Source organism: Schistocerca americana, chromosome 11 (genome assembly GCF_021461395.2).
Source record: "Schistocerca americana isolate TAMUIC-IGC-003095 chromosome 11, iqSchAmer2.1, whole genome shotgun sequence".
Lineage (NCBI taxonomy): Eukaryota > Metazoa > Arthropoda > Insecta > Orthoptera > Acrididae > Schistocerca > Schistocerca americana.
The window spans coordinates 117,574,038-117,586,706 of NC_060129.1; the positions used below are offsets into that span (position 1 = coordinate 117,574,038).

At 40.7% G+C, this 12,669-nt stretch overlaps 1 protein-coding gene across 1 annotated transcript in view; it reads left to right on the plus strand.

Annotated features, from left to right (window-relative positions):
• The window catches only part of LOC124553661 (ATPase family AAA domain-containing protein 3), a 110,387-nt gene that overhangs the window by 24,671 nt on the left and 73,047 nt on the right, over positions 1 to 12,669 (plus strand). The window contains exon 3 of the mRNA XM_047127541.1: positions 2,798 to 3,058. Within this exon, the coding sequence (XP_046983497.1) occupies positions 2,798 to 3,058 (261 nt within the window). The remainder of the gene's footprint in view (positions 1 to 2,797; positions 3,059 to 12,669) is intronic.

Genomic DNA, 12,669 nt, shown 5'->3' on the forward strand with positions numbered 1-12,669 from the left:
ATCACATATCAAGGTTAGATGAACGGAAATGTCAGCAGCAAGCTCAGTTTAAATGTTTGTTATCTGTAATGTCAGTGTCGTACCATATGCGATGTTACTTATACCTACACCTAAATTTGTATATACCTACATACTTTAAAAGCCACTGTGCATGTGTGGCAAAGAGTGCCCTGAACCACTACTGGTCAATTCCTTTTTATGTTCTAATCACAGATAGAGCGAGAGAAAAATGACTGTCTATATGCGACCATACGAGCCCTAATTTCTCGTATCGTGTCTTCATGGTTCTTATGTGAAATGTATGTTGGCAGCAGTAGAATTATTCAGCAGTCAGCTTCAAATGCTGGTGCTCTAAATTTTCTCAATTGTGTTCCTCGAAAAGAATGTTGCTTCCCTGCAGGGATTCCCATTTGAGTTCCTCAAGCATCTCCATAACACTTGTATTGACACCAGTAAAAAATCTATAGCCCACATCTGAATTGCTTCAATGTCTTACTTCAGTCCGACCTGGTACAGATCCCAAACACTCGAACAGTACTCAAGAATAGGTCACACTAGTGTTCTACATGTAGCCTCCTTTACAGATGAACCACACTTTCCTAAAATATTTCCAATAAACTGAAGTCAACCATTCGCCTTCCCTACGAGAGTCCTCCAATGCTCATTCCATTTGATATCAAATTTTAACTAAAGTTCAGTCTTGATCACAACACTTATGTGTCAATAACATAGGTGACCGGTTCCGGTTATATTTATATAACCATCTTCAGACCCATGGCTTCCTTGGAGGATGGTAGGCGGAGCTCTCCTCAGCTGCTACGAAGTGAACTGATGTTGATAAGTGTTGTGATCAACACTGAACTTTAGTTAGAATATAATACTCTATTGATCACTGTGTCCAAAAAAATGTTTACCAAAATTGCCATTTGATATCGCTTTGCAGTGTTATGCCCAGATATTTAAACGACGTGACTGTGTCAAGCAGGACACTGCAAGTGCTGTATCTGAACATTACGGGACTGTTTCTCCTACTCATCCACATTAACTTACATTTTTCTACATTTAATGCCAGCTGCCATTTGTGACAGCAACTAGAAATTTTGTTTAAGTCATCTTGTATCCCCCTACTGTCACTCAACTTCAACACCTTACCATACATCGCAGCATCACCACCAAACAGCTGTAGATTGCTGCTCACCATCTCTGCCAGGTCCTCTATTTATATAGAATGTAGTAGTGGTCCTATGACACTTCCCTGGGTCACTCGTGACAATACCTTTGTCTCTGATGAATACCCGTTGTCGAAGACAACACATGGGGTTCTGTTATTTAAGGAGTCCTTGAGCCACTCCCGTATCTGGGAACCTATCCCACATTCTCGTACCTTCATTAACAGTCTTCAGTTGGGTACCTTGTTGAATGCTTTTAGGAAATCTAGGAATGTGGAATCTGTTGCCCTTCATCCAAAGTTTGCAGTACATCATATGAGAAATGGGTAAGCTGTTTTTTGCATGAGCAATGCTTTCTAAAACTGTGGTGATTTGTCAACTAAAGCTTTTTTGGCCCCTAGGCATTTTATTGTATTCGTAGTCAGAATACATTCTAGAATTCTACAGCAAACTGATGTTAAGGATATTGGTCTGTAATTTTGCAGGTCCATCTTTTTACCCTTGTTGTATAAAGAAGTTGTGAGTGCCATTTTCCTGTTGCTTTAGACTTTGACCTGGGCGAGAGATTTGTGATAAATGCAGGTTAAGTAAAGAGCCAGTGCTGTAGAGTACTCTTTTTAAAACCAGATTGGGATTCCATCCAGACGTGGTCACTTAGTTGCTTTCACGCCTTCTGTTGTTTCTCTAAGCCAGGGATGCTTATTACTACGTTGTCCTTAGGGACTGTGTGTAGTGATAAAAAAACAGAATGTTTGTAAAGCTCTCCAGCATGAATGATTTTTTTTTTTAAATGCAGAATTTAAAATTTCAGCTTTCACTTTGTAGTCTTTAGATGCCACACCAGACTGGTCAGTGTGTGACTGAATGGAATCTTTAGCTGAGTAATCACGACTTGAATGAAATTAATATGTAATTTTTTGGTATGTGCTGCCTGAATCTCATTATGTTTTTTATTGATGTAACACCGAAGATAGCTCCACAGCTGAAGTCAATCAAATAAACAGATTAAAAATTCACAACTGATGCTGCCCTTCCTCCTGTCTCAGACCTTGTGAACTGTCGAGCGAGTGGAGTTGAACTCTCTCGATGCCCGACGAACTTCTTGAGAAGGTCGCTGATCTCTTCTACCATTTCACCAGTTTGCATTTCCTGCCAGATCATGACTGTCTGTTTATACTCCTAGTGTCTAGGAACTCGTCATACTGAGTGTTAATCATTGTGTCTGTTGCCTGCTGTTGAAATTCGGGTCAGAAGGTTCTTGGAAAGCAATAGGTGATTTCGTTTTCACATACCACACAATTAGTTGGTTCTCTCTTGAGGTGTATTTTTTTTTTTTTTTTTTTTTTTTTTTTTTTTTTGCAATGATTTAGCACATGAAGAAATTGTTTAGAAAAAATTGCATTAAATTTTCTGTGTTGCTGTATACAGTGCCACAAACTGCAAGTATATATGTCTCATAATTTTTTAATTACATTTGGAAATGCTTGAAGATTTCATCATGACACTTTGTTTTTTGCAGCCACATTAACAAAATTGTCATTTGTTTGAGAGGTCAGGTATATTGGTTCGCTCTAGTATCTCCGGATGTTGTCGGTACGTGAATACAGTGAGATGCGTGTGTCCGGCAGGTACGAGGACCAGCTCCAGCAGCAGCAGCAGGTGAACGAGGAGAACCTGCGCAAGCAGGAGGCGAGTGTGGAGCGGCAGGAGGCGATGCGGCGCGCCACGCTGGACCGCGAGCTGGAGATGCGCTCGCAGCTGGAGGCGAAGCGCGCCGAGGCGGAGGCGGCCGCCCGCGCCAAGGCGGAGCGCGAGAACCGCGACATCGCCCTCGAGCAGATCCGCCTCAAGGCCGCCGAGAATCGCACCACCGTCCTGGAGTCCATCAAGTAAGTGAAAAAAGCCTGCCCAGGAGCCCGTGCACCGGGTCATTCAACATTTCCTTACCTTATAATATGTGAAAAATAGTACTTTTAAAATCATATATAAAAACAAAGATGAGGTGACTTACCGAACGAAAGCGCTGGCAGGTCGATAGACACACAAACAAACACAAACATACACACAAAATTCAAGCTTTCGCAACAAACTGTTGCCTCATCAGGAAAGAGGGAAGGAGAGGGGAAGACGAAAGGAAGTGGGTTTTAAGGGAGAGGGTAAGGAGTCATTCCAATCCCGGGAGCGGAAAGACTTACCTTAGGGGGGAAAAAAGGACAGGTATACACTCGCACACACGCACATATCCATCCACACATACAGACACAAGCAGAGTCTCACACCCTCCCACCACCACCTACTCCAGTCCTGTAACCTGGAAGGTGTACACGATCAAAGGCAGAGCCACGGGTGAAAGCACCCACGTGATTTACCAACTGACCTGCCTACACTGTGATGCATTCTATGTGGGAATGACCAGCAACAAACTGTCCATTCGCATGAATGGACACAGGCAGACAGTGTTTGTTGGTAATGAGGATCACCCTGTGCCTAAACATGCCTTGGTGCACAGCCAGCACATCTTGGCACAGTGTTACACCGTCCGGGTTATCTGGATACTTCCCACCAACACCAACCTATCCGAACTCCGGACATGGGAACTTGCCCTTCAGTATATCCTCTCTTCTCGTCATCCGCCAGGCCTCAATCTCCGCTAATTTCAAGTTGCCGCCACTCATACCTCACCTGTCTTTCAACAACTTCTTTGCCTCTACACTTCTGCCTCGACTGACATCTCTGCCCAAACTCTTTGTCTTTAAATATGTCTGCTTGTGTCTGTATGTGTGGATGGATATGTGCGTGTGTGCGAGTGTATACCCGTCCTTTTTTCCCCCTGAGGTAAGTCTTTCCGCTCCCGGGATTGGAATGACTCCTTACCCTCTCCCTTAAAACCCACTTCCTTTCGTCTTCCCCTCTCCTTCCCTCTTTCCTGATGAGGCAACAGTTTGTTGCGAAAGCTTGAATTTTGTGTGTATGTTTGTGTTTGTTTGTGTGTCTATCGACCTGCCAGCGCTTTCGTTCGGTAAGTCACCTCATCTTTGTTTTTATATATAATTTTTCCCACGTGGAATGTTTCCTTCTATTATATTGATACTTTTAAAATCAGTACAATAAGCATGTGGGATTTCTACATCTAGATGGATTCTCTGCAAACCACATTTAAGTACCTGGCAAAGGGTTCATTTAACCACCTTCACAATTCTCTATTATTCCAATCTTGTATACTGCGCAAAAGGAACGAACACCTATATCTTTCTCTGAGGCTAGCTCTGATTCCCTTTATTTTGTTACGGTGATCATTTTTCCCTATGTAGGCTCGTGGCAAAAAAATATTTTCATGTTCGGAGGAGAACGTTCGAGATTGAAATTTTGTCAGAAGATTTCGCTGCAGCAAAAAATGCCTTTGTTTTAATCCTGTCCTTCCCAAATCCTGTATAATTCCAGTGACACTCTCACCCCTATTTCATGATAACACAATATGTGCTGCCCTTTCTTAAACTTTTTTTATGTACTCCATCAGTCCTGTCAGATCCCACACTGTGCAGTAGTATTTTAAAAGTGGACGGACAAGAGTAGTGTAGGCAGTCTCTTTAGTAGATCTGTTACGTTTTCTAAGTGTCCTTCCAATAAAACACAGTCTTTGGTTAGCCTTCCCCACAACATTTTCTGTGTGTCCCATCCAATTTAAGTTGCTTGCAATTGTAATTCCTAGGTATTTAGTTGAATTTACAGCCTCAAGATTTGACTGATTTATCGTGTAACCGAAGTGTAACGAATTCCTTTTAGCGCGCATTTGAATGACCTCACACTTTTCTTTATTTAGGGTCAGTTGGTAATTGGCAGTTTTTGCACCATACAAATATCTTTTCTAAATCGGTTTGTAATTTGTTTTGATCTTCTTATGACTTCACTAGTCGATAAATGACAGCATCAACTGAAAACAACGTAAGACGGCTGCTCAGATTGTCTCCCAAATCTTTTACATAGATAATGAACAGCAGAGGGCGTATAACACTACCTTGAGGAATGCCAGAAATCATTTCTTTTTTACTCGATGACTTTCTGTCAATTAGTATGAATTGTGATCTTTCTGATAGGAAATCATGAATCCAGTCACACAAATGAGACAATATTCCATAAGCACACGGGTTCCACTACAAGCCTTCCGGAAATCCAGAAATACAGAATCAATTTGAAATCCGATGTCAGTAGCACTCAACACTTCGTGCGAATGAAGAGGTGGTTGTGTTTCACAAGAACGATGTTTCCTAAATCCGTGTTGACCATGTGTCAATAGATCGTTTTTCTTTAGGTAATTCATAATGTTCGAACACAATATATGTTCCAAAACCCTGCTGCGTATCAACCTTAATGATATGGACCTGTAATGTAGTGGATTATTCCTACTACCTTTCTTGAATATTAGTGTGATCTTTGCAACTTTCCAGTTTTTGGGTACGGATCGTTTGTTGAGCCAATGGTTGTACATGGTTGTTAAGTATGAAGCTATTTCATCAGCATAACTATGAAAGGAGCCTAATTGGTATACAGTCTGTACCAGAAGACTCGCTTTTATTAAGTGATTTACCGTATTTACTCGAATCTAAGCCGCACTTTTTTTCCGGTTTTAGTAATCCAAAAAACCGCCTGCGGCTTAGAATCGAGTGCAAAGCAAGCGGAAGTTCTTAAAAATGTCGGTGGGTGCCGCCACAACTTAGTTCTGCCATCGAATATATGTAGCGCTACACAGGCATGCTTTTTAGGGTGCTGTTTGTAGGCACAAAGATAAATACTGGCGCCAAAACCTCTGCGTCAGTAAATAAATTTAAAAAAAAAAGGTGGAAGACAAGCTTTTTTTCTCCACGCCGAGTTTCGAGCACTGCATTTTCATACATTATCCAACGAAGTAAATACTAATTCCGTATTGTTCATCTTCGAATGTAGCAGCATTTCAATGTACTACGAAAACCCGACTGGCAAGAATGTTTAGGATGTTTGTCAATATGGCCAACTCTACGTTCTGAATTTTTTCCTATCTGTGAGAAGAGATGGTTGCTAATACGAACTTTTATAAATTGTGAATCACGTGCAGTATTCTCGTCACCATAAGAATAATACGAATATAAACATTTTGCCATGTATTGTTTCGTGTTTGCTACTATCTCATTTAAATCCTGTCTGCGTAATAAACCACAAAACTAGAGTGAGACAACAGCAAACGCGGAAGAATATACATATCATGTCATGTGTATATTCGTATTATTCTTATGCTAAACAGTGATACAGTCAGAAATGAAGCGAGGCAATTGCCTAGATTTTTAAATCTAAGATGACTCTAATTTCTGTGCAGAATGTAATGTACTAAAGAGACGCCTGCAAAGATTTTCAAATGGAGAAAAACTTTCGCTAAACTCTCGTTCAGAACATCTTCTATCATACGCAGTCTATTATTTGGTTCTTGTTAATCATTATCAAAGAAAGCCGCAGTGTAAGTAACAACAAGTAGCAGTCTCTTGCCATTGTTTCGCTAATGAGACGATTCCTCTCTCTCTCTTTTTCTTTTTTTTTATTTGTAAGCTGCGGTAGCGCGCACAAAAGCAAGCCATGCCGCGATCGGCGACAGGCTGTAAATACGCAGTATCAGAGTACGACAAACAATGCATGACACAGTACAGTAATGCATTTTCAGCGTAGAGTGACGTAGACACCTATAACAATGAAAACTGCGCTTATCAGATCAAAGAAAAATAAGCAATCAATTCAAACCATACGAAGCACGTGAAAAAGGAAGGGTACCCGTATAAATACGGACAGAGCGCCTGACGCATAGCAATGGCTACCTGGGAAAGCTTAACTGCTAAGCTTACGACTCGAACCAAACTACTGTAGCTGTATCGTCATTCATTCGACCTAAATTGTCTCATATTGCAGTGGACCAACTTTGTTTCGATTTGGAGATGCTGCCTAAAACTTTTCTCTCCCCTTGAATTTCGAGTCTCAAATTTCAGGTGCGGCTTAGATTCGGGAAATTTTTTTTCCTTGATTTCGAGTCTCATTTTTCAGGTGCGGCTTAGATTCGAGTGCGGCTTAGACTCGAGTAAATACGGTAAGTTGCTTCACTACTCTGAGGATATCTACTTCTATGTTACTCATGTTGCCAGCTGTTCTTGATTTGAATTCTGGAATATTTACTTTGTCTTCTTTGATGAAGGAATTTCTGAAGCCTGTGTTTAATAACTCTGCTTTAGCAGCACTGTCTTCGATAATATCTCCATTGCTATCGTGCAGAGAAGGCATTAATTGTGTCTTGCCGCAAGCATACTTCACATATGACCAGAATCTCTTTGGATTTTCTGCCAGGTTTCGAGACAACGTTTCGTTGTGGAAACTGTTATAGGCGTCTTGTATTGAACTCCGCGCTAAGTTTAGAGCTTCTGTAAAAGATCGCCAATCTTGGAGATTTTACGTCTGTTTAAATTTGGCATGTTTTTTCCTTGTCTCTACAACAGTGTTCTGACCCGTTCTGTGTACCAAGGAGGATCAGATCTATCATTTGTTGATTTATTTGGTATAATCTCCCAGTTGCTGCCAATACTCAGGCCACATCTGGTCTACACTTACACATTGTTAATTTGGGAGGAGTGGAGATTGTCTCTCAGGGAGGTGTCAAGTGAATTTTCATCTGCTTTTTTTAATAGGTATATTTTTCATTTATTTTTGTAGGATTTGAGGTTTACAATATTCAAGCTTGCTACGACAACCCTGTGTTCACTAATCCCAGCATCCATTTTGATGCTCGTTATTAGCTCAGGATTATTTGTTGCTAAGAGGTCAAGTATGTTTTCACAACCATTTACTATTCTCGTGGGCGCATGAACTAACTGCTTGAAATAATTTGTAGAGAATTCGTTTAGCACAATTTCGGGTGATGTTTTATTTGTACCTCCGAAATTAAACATGTATTTTCACCAACATATCGAGAGTAAATTAAAGTCACCACCAGCTATAATTGTATGAGTTCGCTACGTGTCTGAAATCAAACTCAATTTTTCTTTGAACCTTTCAGCAATTGTATCATCTGAATTGAGAGGTCAGTAAAGGGATCCAATTATTATTTCATTCCGGTTGCCAAGAATGACCTCTGCCCATACCGACTGGAACTATCTAATTCAATTTCATGATGAGATAAACTACTTCTAACAGCAGCAAACACGGCACTGCCAACTGTATTTAGCCTATCCTTTCAGAACATTGTTAGGCTCTTCACAAAAATTTCAGCTGAGCTTACCTCCGGCCTTAGCCAGCATTCAGTGCCTATATGCCTATAACGATTTGAGCGTCAATCCTTTCTACTAACTCTTGGAGCTCTGGTACTTTCCCAACACAGCTACAACAATTTATAACTGTTACACCAATGGTTCCTGTATTTACGTTCTTCCTGTGTTCAGCCTGCGCCCTTTGTGACTGAAGCCCATCTTGTGTTTTCCCGAGAACCTCTATCCTAAAAAAACCCCAGTCCACGCCACGCAGCCCCTGCTATCTGTGTAGCCGCCTCCTGTGTGTAGTGGACACCTGTCCTATTCAGTGGAACCCCCAACCACCCTATGGTGCAAGTTGAGGAATCTGTAGCCTACACGGTCCCAGAACTGTCGGAGTCTCTGATTCAGACTCTCCACTCGGCTCTGTACCAGAGGTCTGCAGTCGGTCCTGTCAACTACGCTGCAAATGGTCAGCTCTGCTTTCATCTTGCAAGCGAGACTGGAAGTCTTTACCACTTCTATTAGCTGCTCGAAACCAGAGAAAATCTCTTCCAATCCAAAGCGACACACATCATTGGTACCAATGTGAGCCACCCTCTGCAGATGGCTGCATCCTGTGCTCCTCATGGCAACTGGAAGGACCCGTTCCATGTCAGGAATGATTCCAGCCGTATGAACATGGAGTGCACATTGGATTTTGTGATTTTATTATAATTTTTTGTTTCAAATAACCCTTTTAGACTTGATGCTGTTCACGGGTATGCGGCTGGATTTCATCATGCTGACATCACAATGTTTCGGTGGTCCTACTTATAATTCAGCCACATATCTTGCTTCGGTCCTTAGCTCTCATGTGGGGAAATGTGAAATGTGATAATATATCCGACTCGATCAATTTTATTCAACACTTGAAGCCACTGTGCCTCGGAACATCTGACCTTTTAGTTAGCTTTGATGTTGTTTCAGTTTTTGCTCTGGTACCTTTGGAGTAGTTCTTGTTGCTAATTGGTCGGCTTTTGGATGATAAAACGGCTCAGCTGTGTCACAATGTATTGACATAAACATATTTTTTATTTAATGATCCATTTTTTGAACAAACTGACCATATGGCAATGGGAAGTCCTCTTTTTCCTATTGTTGCCAATCCTTTCAAGGAAGATTTTGATGATGCTGCACTCAGAACAGCTCTTAAACCCACATATATTTTTGAAATACATGGATGATATTTTTATCATTTGGCCTCATGGAATGGAAGCTTTTCATGCATCAAACTTGGGATGGGAATGGAAAAATATGGCAAATTACCTTTTTTGGTGCTTTTAGTACATAAAACAGAAAATAGGACATTGGGACATAGCACATAGTGTAAACCTACACATACGGACCACTATCTCCATGGTACTAGTTCTCATCCACTACATTGAAGCATGGGAGTTTTGCTTGCACTGGTCAAGAGAGCTTATGCTAGTTTGGATTTTGATAATTTGACACATGGAATGGATTACCTTGAGGTTGTTTTCAGGCAAAATGGATAGACTGATCATCAAATTGTTCGTGCTATTTACTTTGGATCACCATGGGGACCAACAACAGGCCCTTGAAATCAGTGAATCAGTTGTTTTTTACCCATTGCAGGGATTTCAAGAATCCTCAAATAATAATTAAAAAAAAAAAAGTGTCCTTTGGCCTTTGGCCGAGACTAGAGCCCTTCTTGGATCTGTTACAGATGATTTGGAACTATGGAAGCAATAGGTATATAAAATTCCCTGTCATTGCAGAAAGGCTTATTTTGGACAGTTTATTTCCACAGTTCATGATGTGAAACATCAATGCCACACCTTTGCTCCAGTGTGAAAAATCTACCATCACTGAACATTGTCTCAGTGAAGGGCATAATATGTCATTTAAAGAGACACAATCTATTACTCTGACTTTCCGTTATTGGGGTTGTGTACTTAAGAAAACCATCAAAATAAGGTTATCCAATGAAATTATTAATAGAGAGAAAGGTTTAACCCCTTAAGCGAGATGTAGCATCCTACGGTATAACCCCTATTTTACAACCCCGGATTTACATTTTCCTGCTATTTATGACATTTTTTATCACTCCCATTAAAATTCCTATGCCCACAATGTTAATTCACACCCAGTTTTGCATCAACACATGTATAATTTTTCCACAGTTTACGCTTTATGGATTACATTTCTTCCTTCACTTTGTCTATTTTGTGGTCCTCTGGTTTTGATGTTAAGCTTATTGTTAATCTCATTCCTGCTCCTTCTCATCACTTTAGTCTCCCTTTGGTTTACCCTCAGTTCAAATTCTGTACTCAGATTGTTTATTCCATTCAACACTTCCTGTAAGTCATCTTCACTTTCATTGAGGACAGCAATGTCATCTGTGAATCTTATTTTTGATTCTTTCACCCTGTATTGTAATCCCACTAGACGACGCCCCTGCCTTACAACTTATTTAATATGAGCACGTCATTCATGGTCGTCCATTCTTAATACTCTTTCTTGGTTTTTGTACATATTTTATACCATAGATCTTTCCCTGTAGCTTATTCCTATTTTTCTCATAATTTTGAACTTTTCGCACCATTTTGCATTGTTGAATGCTTTTTCAAGGTTGTTAAATTCTATGAATGTATCTTGGATTTTTCTTCAATTTTGCTTTCATTATCAATCCCATCAGAACTGCCTCCCTGCTCTCCTTACATTTCCAAAAGGCAAATTTATCATTGTCTAATATATCCTGAATACATGATTCACTTCAGAACACACATTGCATCATTAGAGGTGTCTGGGAAATCAGTCACATCATATTTCGATTCTATATGGTTGTGGATGAATATCAGATAACTACACTGGCCGTACCACAGACTTTTGATTATTACACTCCACAGTCAGTTTTAATTTTGTAAGCGTGCTAATAAATAAACAGTATAATAGAGGGAAACATTCCACGTGGGAAAATATATATATAAAAACAAAGATGAGGTGACTTACCGAACGAAAGCGCTGGCACGTCGATAGACACACAAACAAACACAAACATACACACAAAATTCTAGCTTTCGCAACCAACGGTTGCCTCATCAGGAAAGAGGGAAGGAGAGGGAAAGACGAAAGGATGTGGGTTTTAAGGGAGAGGGTAAGGAGTCATTCCAATCCCGGGAGTGGAAAGACTTACCTTAGGGGGAAAAAAGGACAGGTTACACTCGCACACACACACATATCCATCCACACATACAGACACAAGCAGACATATAAACAAATATATAATATAAAGTCACATAACTTTATGGTTCCATCTAGCTGGTAATAAAATGGTGTGGCAGAATGGCGATGGCTATCGGTTTCCTCTATGTGTTCTTATCTTATTGAACTGAAATAGATGAATTTGGTTTCCCACGTACACCTGATAATGGATGGTGTTTTCTGAAATCAGTCATGTATATTGCATAAACAGTCAATACAAACATAGAGGAACCTTTGTGTCTTCTTGATACCATTGCAAACAATGATGAAGACATTGAAAGTGCACATTCTGTCTGTCAAATGAGTTTCCTTGAGACAAGTCCTTCATGGCGCCAGCCACATACAAATTTATTTTTTTCATAACAATTCGATTGTAACTTTGTAATTGTGTAAAGTTAATCACAGTTAAATATAAGGGGCATTCAAAAAGAAACGAGCCAGAGGCATAATTACAGAAACCAGTACCTGTATGTTAGAAGTATTGACCCTGGCTGTTCTTGGGGCTGCGTTGTTAACCAGTTCCACATGTACAGCTGGACGTTGTCGCCCGAAGTGAATCGATTGCCCCTCAGAGACTTTTTAAAGGGACCAAAAATGGTGTAATCACAGGGAGAGAGTTCCGGACTGTATAGAGGGTGGCCGAGAACCTCCCATTTGAATTTCTGCAGTAGTGCCATGACTGTGTTGGCCATACGAGGCTTTGCGGTAACGTGGAGCAGAATGGCACGACTAGTGAGATTGGCTGGTCGTTTTGATTTGATCGCTTGGCGAAGGGTGGTCAAGGTTTGCGAGTAACACTCAGCATACACCGTTGTTGCATGCTGCAGGAAGTGAATCAGAAGGGGGCCATCTCGGTCAAAGAAAAACATCAGTGTAACCTTTCCTTCACTCGTGTGGATGGCCTTGGCTTTTTTTGGTGGTGGCGACTCTGGATGCTTCCACTGGAGACTTTGTCGTTTTGATTCTGGTTCGAAGTGATT